Genomic DNA, 12,500 nt, shown 5'->3' with positions numbered 1-12,500 from the left:
GATAGAAGAGAGGACATTGGTGCTGTTCAACCACCAGTCAACTTCTGATGTGCCCCTCATCATGGCCGCCTTCAACTCTCGCCCTAATCTGTCCAACAACATCATGTGGATCATGGACCATGTGTTCAAGCTGACTAATTTTGGTGTTGTGTCATGGGCTCATGGGGACTTCTTCATACATGGGGTATGTTCAAGATGATGTGGTCAATGTTTGTGCTAGTTATCATGGTACTCAGATGATATGTGTTTCAATGTATTTTTTAAAGAATTATTATTGTTACCGACTATCAAGAAATTAGGTGTCATAAGAGAATTCAGCAATTATAGTGTGGTTAAGATTATGAATGGCAAACTCATGTCTGGAATATCAAAATATTTCTTTAAAGAAAATATGAATGATTTACAAAGGCTTTGTTAAGCTTGGGGTTTATCCAGTGATATATTATATTTGAAACTGTTTTGTAAGAAATTGCCATCATCTCATGGAAAAGTATTTAGGGAAGAGGAGCCCTGTATCACTTTTTTTTTCTTTCTTCCTTTTCAGGGCAAACAGCACAGAGAAGCATCACTGCTTGAACTGGGATCTCACCTACAGAAGTTCTATATCCCACGGAAGCGAAAGTGGCTGGTGCTCTTCCCAGAAGGTGGATTCCTTAAAAACCGAAAGGCATCAAGCCAAAGCTATGCCAAGAAAAATAACCTTCCTGTGTTGGAAAATGTCGCTTTGCCCCGTGTTGGTGCCCTCAAAGTCATAGTTGATAATGCGGCTGCAGAGCAACACACTGGTATGGAATCTTGTCAACTTTGCGTGTGAAATAGATATGAGTAATGAAAGAAATTATTTATTTTGTAACTGCAGTCTTTTGTTATGATAAACAATACAGTCTTTTAAGAATTAGTGTAAATAAATATTGGTGATGAATCGCCTATATAGATTTTGTATTCTGCAATAAGAAACTGAAACTGTGGTACAAAAGGGCTTTAAGTATCAGATTGTACAAGTAAGTCTCTTTTGTTTGCATAGGTTAAAAATACTGTATGATAATGTATAAAGGTAGGCTTGTTATATTGCAAGAGTCCCTCAACATGTAACACACACAAGAAAGCAAGTAAACAAATTCATTAAGGGGTTAGTAGTGATTTGTAGATCTGCAGATAGTCTAATGTATAGATTTTGAATTTTCAGACGATACTGACAAGATCAAGTATCTGCTGGATGTCACTATAGCATACCCAGGTGGACGACCATTAGACCTGCCAACCATTTTTGGAGGCTGGAGACCGGCGTGTGATACAATCTTCCATTACCGCAGATATAACATTGAAGAGGTAATTTTTAGTCTTTGTTTTGTGGTCATATTTTGTAAGTATATGAATTAAGCATAAAGAGGTTGTATATTGTGAGTGTTTATTCTATATATTGTCTGATTTTGGGGCATGTGTTATATTTGCGTAATGCCACTCCTGCCAGCTAGATAGCAAACGCGCTCAGTGACTAAGCACAAGATCTCTCCCAGTGCTATGCCTTACTATGCTACTATGAGGGCTTTTCACCTGCCTGTTTGAATGGGATGATAATCAGAGTTTTTTGTATTTATTTACATTATTTTGACAAGTAAATAAAAATGTGTCTATACAAATGGAACTCCTATGATTATGTAGATATGTAATATATCATGTCATGAAATATTACCCTGTGATAGGATGTCACCTGGCACGAACGGGTTAAACCATAATGTACTTTTGATTTCTAAATTTTTGCCTTTTTAATAGTATGAGCTATGAATTTTACAAAGGTAGATAATATTCATGGTAAATATTATTGTGCTCATCACAAGCTGTTCCTAATTCCTTGACCATTACCAAAATTGTCTGTTTAACCTTCAGATTCCAAAAGATGAGGAAACGTTGACCAAGTGGCTGTACACGCGTTATGAAGAGAAGGAAGCTATCCTCCAGGAATACTATGACACTGGCATCTTCCCAGATACTTACACTACACATGACCCCAAGTTTGAACCAGTAGAGACACGCAGACTAACGGGGCAGAGAGTAGTTCACGATACTCTGGAATTTATCCTGCGACATATTTTCTATATTGTTTCCACATGGATTTGGCTGTCGTTTTTGTACTGGGTGTTCACTTCTATATGCCAGTTGGTGTGGTGATTCGGCTCTAGTGGGCAGAACGTACCAAATGCTGTACGGGAAAATGTGTAATGACAGGTTCAAGTCTTGCATCAGAAGAAAGAAAGAGAATGACAAGCAAAGAGGTTTTGTGATTGATTTTTTACAACTGTACTGGAAGTAATTTGTGGACTACTTGTTTGCAAATACTGCATGACTTGAAGAGTGAGACTGCATAATTTGTAGCATAATAAGTGACCCAGGAATCTTTAGTGTGGGGTCAGTGTGAAGTTGTGAACAGTCTGAAAATGTATCTTGTCACAGACAAATGCATGTAGAACAGAACGTATTAGATAGTGAGAGTATGTGCAGTGTATTCTCAGTAGTCACAAAGTGAATGATAGAAAAAGAGCCCATTTGATGGAAAGAAATTCACACAATGATAGACTGGGCGATAGCTTTTGTTTTTAACATAGAACAAGCACGTCACTATCATCAAGGATTGCATTTTTATTTGTATCTAGGTCATTGTAGCTTTAAATATTTTTACACATTCTGTACAATGTACAATGCTTTCCCACTGCAGATATGACCTTAATGTGACAATGCAGCAGTTACAGTGATAATGACAGTTGTAGTGAATAAAATCCTGGCCTTTTTGTAACTAAAGAGTCTAGCATTAACATGGGCTTCATATATGTTTCTTTTGATCATATCATCAATGAAGTCTTAGTGAAGCTTTTACTTGCAGATGCCATTCCCAGATTTAATCTTTTATTACACAATGTGTCATATTTGTTGTATGCCTTAATTCCAAGTGCATGAGTGGTTGCTTCAGAGAGCACAGGAAGAGCTGGTTCTCCCTTTGCTCTTCACTCTCTCTTATGGATGAGGGAACCTGTGTAGTGCCATCAGTGAGTGAGAGATTTTGTTTGTAGGTAGAAACACTTATGGAGGTAATTACCATGTTGGTGTGATTATTTTCGTTCAGATTTGTTATTATCAACATTATTTTTAGTATTATTATTTTATAAGTACTTAATATCATTATTGTTATTATTATTATTATCATCATTATAATTATTATTATTATCATTATTATTATTATTATTATTATTATTATTATATTATTATTATTATTGAAATTATCAGTATTATCATGATCATTATTATTATCATTATTAGTTATTATTAGCATTTCCTTTTCTCAACACGATCTTTCCATCTCTTTCCATCACAGTCACTTATTGTATAGTGTTGTAGTCAGTGCCATCTTTTACAACCAGCTGAATATGGTTCTTTGGCTTAACTCAGCCTAGTTTACATGATCAGTAATGCAGGGACAATCCCTGTTTCTTTCTTTTTTATTTATTTTTTTCTCATCAGATTTGTCGTAAAGAAAAATTGTGCACTTTAGGATTGCTGTTAAAATCTCTTCAATTAGTACACTAGAAAATGTACTTATGTACAGAAGAACATGGATAGATGTAATAGCTTCAGTTGAAGATGGTCGTTTTGTTATGGGTGAATTGACATGGCAGATATTGAAGGAATCAGTCTATCATTACATATTATTGTATGCTTCTTTTTTTTTCATTATAAGTTAACCATTATGATGTGATATGATTTGACAAGAAAAATAAACAAGTGAAGGTGATACTTTTTTATTATGAATGGTTATAGAAGATGGATCTTATGCAGGGTAGAAATTTCAGGTACAATTGATTATTTTTTTTCCTCTCTCTTTTCTCTTTTTGAAAATTATGCACAGGTGACAATTCTGAGGATAATCGACCCCCCCCCCCCTATAAGTTAACCATTATGATGTGATATGATTTGACAAGAAAAATAAACAAGTGAAGGTGATACTTTTTTATTATGAATGGTTATAGAAGATGGATCTTATGCAGGGTAGAAATTTCAGGTACAATTGATTATTTTTTTTCCTCTCTCTTTTCTCTTTTTGAAAATTATGCACAGGTGACAATTCTGAGGATAATCGAGTGATCAAGTAGAGCACATGATCGCCATTCCGTTGTTGTTTATTGTAGGTAGAAGGCACTAATGAGCTTTTGGGAGATACCTTAGTGCAATAATGTTTCATTTGGAAAAAATAAAAAAAAAACAAGGAAAGAGGATGAGAACATGGATCTTGTATGAAAAAAAGCACAGCAATTTTAGTGCAGTCACTTGGCATTACCTGTGTACTCTGACAGGTATGTGACATCCTCGTTAAGGTTGTGCTGTTTACAGGTAGGCACGAACTCTTAGGTTTTCTTGGTTCCTCTCTTATACTTAGAATGACTTGACTCAAGACACATTTGCTTTAGTGGTAGATGGTGAAGCCAAAATACGAAACTAGTCACAAGTATTATGAAGGCATTAATTTCTCTACTCTCTTCCGTGCACCTGCCATTGCATCCAAGCCCCATCTCACTCACAATGCTGCAGTCTCATTGGCACTTTGGGAAATTAAGGTTGATAGTTCCTGTGCGATTGCAGTCAGTGCATCATATTGTTTTATGGTCCAACTGCATATGGTTAGACTTTGTGTCATTGTCAAGATTTGAGGTAAATGAGGGCCGGTTAATTTTTATTTGTGCAAAGCACTTTTATTGTTTATTTCCTAGTCAACCAGATACATTTTAATGGTGTATGGTTTGGCTTATCTATGGTCAGTATTTTAGGTTGACACAGTTTTTATTCCTGAACAAGGTTTGCTATAGAAAATTATGGACTTTGACTCCCTAGGTATAGAGGTCAGTAGACTTTTATGAATTTGTGATTAGATTTTGAATTTCCCTCAGACGAAGGCAAAAATACATATGAATATCTTAGTCAGTAGAAAGAACGTTGGAAATTTATTTTTTCTTGGGTTTATTGTTTTTTTCATCTGAAAATAAGAAAATGTTGGTTCAATCCATTGTTTCAGAATTTATTTATTGATATCATGTAAATTTATTTTTCTAGAAATGAATTTAAGTATTTATATTATATGCTGATACTCTACTATATTGAATTTTCTTCTGCATTAGTGTTTGCAGATGTGGTTAGAAATTATTATTTAATTTATCTATAATGACTGATATTATTTATATGCTGTATTTTTTATATTTTAGGTATTGGTTATTATGATTATTATCATCATCATTATCATCATCATCATCATCATCATCATCATCATCATCATCATAATCATCATCATCATCATCACCACCATTATCACCATCATGTCCTAAATTCTCTTTTTATTCTTAATATGATCATTATATTCCCTTAGAAATTTGTTTTCTCCAAAATAATCCTGAAAAAGCCTGGCGTGTCAAAAGACCTCAATACCATTGGCAAAGGAATATTTCTACTAATAAGGCTTAGCTGTAATATACTCAGGTGTTTTTCTGTACAGTTTATTAAAGACTATGATTGCTCTTTTGTAAAGAGATAAGTATTTGTTTTGTCTTTCTCATGTTTGATGGTATTTTAACCAAAGTTTGCAACCAGAAGTGGGATTGAATTACCAATTTCAGCTGTTCAGAAGCTAATCATTTGCCAATAATTTTCATGTGGACTTAAGTCCAACACTTCTTTGTTGCATCCATGCAGGCTTTTTTGTTACTATAAAAGCTGGTTTGATCTGTGTCCTTTTTGCAGTGGAAATTTATGAAAAATGTCTTGTAATTATTCTGTTTTTATGATAATTGTTCTTTGTTATAATTTTTTATTATTGCTTTTTTCCTATTTAAAGATGGAGTATGAATTCTATACAATAAACTCAAAAATTTATTCAACTTTGGCCATTTAAGATTCAGTTATCGTTTATGATAGTGCATTGGTCAATTTCAAGACTTTCATAGGTTTTTAAAAAATGTTATTTTTATTTATGTTATTTTTAATGTATGCTAATGAAAGAACTGGGTATTTTATGGTTATTTGATAATATTTGTTCTGTTTTATAAAGTTGCTTTGCGTTTTTCATTTGGTGCTTGATGCCTTACTGCATGGACTGAGACTATACCTAGACTTTTCAATTTTTGAATAATGTAAATTGGTCTTGACTTCAAAATAAATCATCTTGGAAGACCTTAAGGCTGACAAGTGGTAATGGAATAGTGTTACAAGTGTGGTAAGAAAATGCAGTGGTGTTTTGGTAATTTGCTAAACCTTTGCTCTTCTTTTGTTTTCTGTTACCCACTCAGTTTCTTTTTCTGATTTGTTTTGTGATTTTTCTTTTTTCCTTTCTGTTACTTTTTTCCAGAAACAGATCTCAGTAGTAAAGCTATAAACTTTTTTGTATCTCGGAGAAAGTTGTATTCAGTGCTATAAACAGATTCACACAGAGCAGCACAGAGTATATTTTATGATGTATTGTCTCCATAAGAAGTGTATAATTTACAATATCATATTTTTGCCTCTATTTTTATTTTATTTATTTATGTATTTTTAATTATTATTATTATTTTTATTTTTTATTTTTTTTGCTTTGTTTATGTTTACATATGTATGAATTCTGTTATTAACCTTGCCATGCATCTTGTAAGGTATGGATGACCATACATTTGTATGGTAAGAAAATCAAAGATAATAAAGAAAAAATCCTCTCAATTACGTACTGTCATTATTTACTTTATTAACCCAAATCCTCCGGATGACATGCAGTGATGATGTCACCTTTTTGGCCCAAACTCCAGTCGTCATGTAAGATGACGGCACCTCGATGCCGGGCGTCATAAGATAAGATAAGACCTCGGAATGAGTTTAGGCCTATGCGGTAACCTCCTGGAATTGCATAGCGCGCCAGTTGTCAACGTCCCGGAGCATTTGGGTTAATTCTTATTGTTTTTATTATTATTATTATTATTATTATTATTATTATTATTATTATTATTACTGCTACTATTATCATCATTATTATTATTATTATTATTACTGCTATTATTATCATTATTATTATCATTTTTGTTATTGTTATTATTATCTTTTTTTTTTCTTCTTTTTTCTTTTTTCTTTTTTCTGTTTTCAGAATAAGAAAAAAAAATCATTGTTGGATACACCCAAAAGTTCACTGTAAAATTATGGGTATGTAGTTGAGTAAAATGATGTAACATATTACACTGAGTCAAATTTAATTTTTGACTTCTGTTGGCACTCAGGAAAATGGATGAACTCTAGAGTCTCTATAGTTGTGTTCTTATCTTACTCATGAAAAGGAAGAAAAGAGAAAAGGAAAATAAACTTGTAGAATAAAGCAGGGGAATAGAATTCTGGTTTATAATGAATGATATGACAATCTCAGAGATATTTCACTCTCATCTACTGTCAGCGTCATCATTCCTTTTTTTTTTTTAATTACCTTAATTCTCCGTTTTTTAAATTTTGTTTCATCTTTGTCTAGTTAACATTATTTATTCAAATACATGCAGGGAAAAGAAGAACTGATTTTTGTCTTTTTCTATGGGCTGTTAATGAGCTAGATGCAGTCAGTATGGTATATCAACAAGAAAAGTTATTTATTTGAAGAACAATATATATATATTTTTTTAGATGTTTGGTTTGTGTTAGGTTTTGATCTGTTAATACAGTAAGTAACTGTAGTTTGTTAATTGGTATTTATATTAATTTGGCTAGAAACCATGCAAAGTAATTGGCAAAATTCATGGATCCCAGTAAATGTTTTTCTATTTGTACATAGTATTGAGAAGTGTGATCTAACTATTTGGAAACTGAATTTACAGTCATTGTGAATAAAGAGTACATTCATTGTGAAAATACAGTCAGTCTGACTTCTTCCTTCAGTACCACATCATCAGTGTCATCCCACATACATCACTGTATTCATGTTGCTCTTCAAAGGCCAAGTAAAAACTAATATGTACACATTGTACAGCATCCAAAGTTCTATTAAAAGATAAGACAAGGGATCGAGGATTGATGAATGTTTGTAAAGAACATGTTAGTGTGCATAGTGCATGTGTGGATGTTGAAGTAAAGTGAGATTTGTAAAATATGAATCTGAATACACCATCATTTTTATAGCTAGTTATTGTTGTCTTGGCTTTAATAAATCTATGTTGTGTTTAATCTCTACATTAGATTTTATTTTATTTATTTTTTTTTTTTATACATGTATTATTTATATTGCTTTGGAGTGTTTATTTTGTGGATTAATTTTGATAAAATCATTTTTACTCTACATGACATTAGGCTTTTGCTTCAAATTAGCATTATCAGTAAGCCTTTATTCTTAGAAAATTAATTGTGGTAGATGTCATGTATTTAGTAAAGTGTTAAGCTCAGTAAAGTGAGCAAATCTTAATTAAAGATAGATTTTACAATAGGGAATCTAAAGTTAAATACAGGAGGAATATCATGTGGTTTGTGTATTGAACATGTTAATGTCACAAAATGAAATGTAAATCAGTTTCTATAAGATTCAAGGGAAGTTAGTATCTCTTTACAACCAGTTAGGGTTTTGTTTGTTTTTGTAGTAGTTTCCGTTACTGCAGACCTCAGTTATTTCATTCCATATTATGTACAAAATAATTTTTCTCTATACCACTGAACGTAAAGCACCAGGCCCATTTAAGAAAAGAAAGAGAAGCCGTCCACTTTAAGTCTTGTTAAAAGTTGAAAAGCTTCATGCAAATTGTCAGTATGTGCAGTCATTTGATTAGAGTATGACATTCTTTTAATTTTGCAAAGTACACTGTTTGGTCAATTATCTATTCAAAGTAGAGAAAAACTTGTGTTTGTGTTAAGGTATGGTTGGGGGTATGGGTCTGAGTGCTTGCGTGTATATATGTGCTTGTGCATTTTGATAGGTCTGTTTGGGTCTTTGGTCTCATCTCATTTGAATTTTATGTTTATAAACCAGGGCTTATAATTTATTTATTTTTAAGTCACATTTTGTATGATTTCTTTTCTTATAAGAGCAAAGTATTTCCAGGTACTAATCTTTACTAAGCAGTTCTGTTTTAGCCGTAATTCTAAAGAAGCAACATTTCTACGGGTTCCCTGACTAGTCATTGGCTACTGTGAGGGTGATATTAGGATGTGTGAGTGTTGCCTTCACTGATGCTGCAAATTACACTGTAGACTTCCCCTTGTGCCTCATATGCTTTTGTATCTTGAAGTGGTTTGAAATTATTTTGTTGTCTCATGTGTTGTGCTTATACACACACTCTCCATTCACTCACACACACACACACACACACACACACACTCACACACACACACACACACACACACACACACACACACACACACACACACACACACACACACACACACACACACCACACACACACACACACACACACACACACACACACCACACACACACACACACACACACACACACACACACACACACACACACACACACACACACACACACACACACACACACACACACACACACACACACACATACACACATACACACACACACACACAAACAAGCACACACACAAACAAGCACACACACACACATAAACAAGCACACACACAAGCACACACAAGCACACACACACACACACACACACACACACACACACACACACACACACACACACACACACACACACACACACACACACACACACACACACAAACACACACACAAACACACACACACAAAAAAAAAGTTCTCTCTCTCTCTCTCTCTCTCTCTCTCTCTCTCTCTCTCTCTCTCTCTCTCTCTCTCTCTCTCTCTCTCTCTCTCTCTCTCTCTCTCTCTCTCTCTCTCTCTCTCTCTCTCTTACACTCACTCACTTACCCAACAATACATACACTGACCCACTCAATCACTCATAATTGCTCACTCACCCACTCTCTTTCTTTCTTTCTCCCTCTCTCCTCCTCTCCCCCTTTCCCTCTCTCCCTGTCTCGCCCACTCCCCCTCTCTCGCCCACTCCCACTCTCTCGCCCACTCCCCCTCTCTCTCTTTCCTTCTTTCTCTCTTTCCCCCTCTCATTTTCTCCATTCTCTATTTTTTTCTCCCTCTCCTCCTCCTTCCCTCTCTTCCCACCATCCACTCTCACACTCTTTCGTGCTCACTCACTCATTTTCACTCTCACTTACTCACTTATTTACACTCTTCCTCACTCACTCAAAAGTTTACAAACTCAGACATTCAGTCTTGATTGAGGCATGTAATGGGGTGTAATTTATGTCTGTGCCATACATGTATCATGACATATTTTGTTAGTTACTATTAGTTTTGATTCAGTGCTTCATTTATAACAATATAACTATAGTTCAGACACACATCGTAATGGTGCAGTAATATGGTATATACTAATTCCAGAAAACATTGGTCTGCCGCCGGACCTTGGTGTATTGTGTTAGGCAGTGATCAGTGTTTTACCTGAGAAAGGGTCCTGTATATTTGTATAAAATCATTGATGGTTGTTAGTAATGTGGCAGAGACGTAATGCTGATAGGTCATCTTTTCACTTCTTATTTTTATTTTTTGTGTTTTCTTTTTCTTTTTGTTTTCTTTTTTAAGATAAAATTACCATTTATATGGCAATCCAGTCACTAGAGTATGTATGGCCTCTTGTTTAGGAAGATCAGATTAGCTGTGGCATTCAACTGTAATAGTGAAATAGATAACACTTGATTAGAGAAAAAAAAACAAGGGTGCCTAAGAACCCTCACTAAGGTATATTATGCAAACAAGAGATTGTATGTTGAATTTGCCATTGTTGCTGATACTGGTAGATTTTGTTTAGCAAATTTACCACAACAGTACAGAATTTTTATTTATTTCTGTAATTATTTTTTCACTGTATGCATATATTTGGGGGGATTAAGATGGTTGTGGATCATAGGTTCTTGGTTTACATTGTAGAGTGAACAGTCCGTATGACTGTGTGTTATGAGTCAAAAAGCAATCACCACTATAGGCGGGGGATATCTTAAAAATGTGATGACTTTCAGTTGGTGAAAGGTGAATAATCAACACATGACATGTCTGTGGTTGACAACTGACAATATCATATATACTTGATTAGAAGTTATTAGCAGATGATTAAAGGTTATATGATTGCTTAAGATTTCAGTGCTGTAATATTTTTTAAAAATTACCATAATGTAATGGTTATACATACAGAGAACACAATGGCTGTATAGTTATATGATTTAATCATTATCTTTATATCACTATTTTTTTTTCCAAATCTCTGAATGCTCTATACATTTACTTATTGTGTTTAAGGTTAGAGCATCTGAATAGTCAGGCCATCTTCATGTTACTGTGTTTCTCATCACTTGAACTGGGAACTCCATGTAACATTGATTTTATGCAGATCTTAAAGATGTTCCAGCAAATTACTTTTCATGCATAGGTTCATACTATAATTTTTTTTTCATGTGTTGTGAATGAATAACTCTTGATAAGATAAATAGATCAGTTTAGTAGCCATAGATTGTTCTTTTGTTTCTATTATGGTGACAGAGATACATGCAGTGATGGTGTGTCATTCTTTCATGAGATTTGAATTTGCCATAAGCAGTATCACAGCTTATAATCAAGTAAATATGGTGTTTTTACTAATCTGTGAAGGAACTTTTAGATGATATGTATCTTCAATCAAAAATTTTAGATTTGGTTTTATGAAATAAAGAGGATGCAACTGTCTTGAGGGTTTTAACATTTTCTTCTGGTTATATGTTTTAGTAATTTACATGCTACTTTGGCAGGTGACAAGACACACATCATCTGCAGATCATGCATTTACTTGAATACTGGTCTTTCAAAAATAATTGATTCTGTTGGTAAAATACAAAGCCGTATTTGTGTGTACAGAACTATGATTTATGATTCTTGATTATGGTACACAAGTGCAGTGTTAAATATATCAGGTTATCAGTTATTCAGTATTTTTGGTAAATACAATATTTCCTCTCTTGTAAACGATTTTCAGGAAATAAGAGCTAAGATCACTTATTCAAGATAAAGACTGTGGTTACAAGGAAATAGCAAACTTGTGGAAATTTATTCTTTATTCTTAATGCAAGATTGCAGATGCTGCTTTTGATGATGTTTAGGACACCATATACCATGTTTGATTTGAATACATGTTATATTTAGTTCAGTCGGAAGAAATGTAAAGAGTCATATTTACTGAAAGTCTGTCTGTTGTGACAAGAAAGCTTGAGTTACTTGACTACTAGTCTGTTAGAGCAACTATTACTACATGTATGAGGAAGGCTCTTTTACATGTATGAGATTATATACTCTATGATTTATTTATTCTGAATGTAATGCAGCACAAATGTAATGATGGGAATTACATATATACATTAGTTTGGTAACTAAACCCAACTGCCATGAATGATTATGAAAGATGCTTAGTAATAGTTTAAAGTGT

The 12,500-nt window shown here is 33.8% G+C and overlaps 1 protein-coding gene across 2 annotated transcripts in view; it reads left to right on the top strand.

The window, feature by feature from the left end:
• Positions 1–3,784, top strand: part of LOC122252096 (acyl-CoA:lysophosphatidylglycerol acyltransferase 1) — a 30,525-nt gene extending 26,741 nt beyond the window's left edge. For both annotated transcript variants that reach the window (XM_086550348.1, XM_086550349.1), the window contains exons 4-7: positions 1–184; positions 545–785; positions 1,187–1,329; positions 1,888–3,784. The exon at positions 1–184 is cut by the window's left edge and continues 11 nt beyond it. In XM_086550348.1, the coding sequence (XP_086406474.1) occupies positions 1–184; positions 545–785; positions 1,187–1,329; positions 1,888–2,169 (850 nt within the window). In that variant the 3' untranslated portion in view covers positions 2,170–3,784. The remainder of the gene's footprint in view (positions 185–544; positions 786–1,186; positions 1,330–1,887) is intronic.
• The last annotated feature ends 8,716 nt before the right edge of the window (positions 3,785–12,500 follow it).

Source organism: Penaeus japonicus, unplaced genomic scaffold, assembly GCF_977035675.1.
Source record: "Penaeus japonicus unplaced genomic scaffold, GWHDUDI00000001_assembly GWHDUDI00000023, whole genome shotgun sequence".
NCBI lineage: Eukaryota > Metazoa > Arthropoda > Malacostraca > Decapoda > Penaeidae > Penaeus > Penaeus japonicus.
The sequence above is the reverse complement of the archived record's forward strand: the minus strand, read 5'-3'. Positions and strand labels throughout refer to the sequence as shown.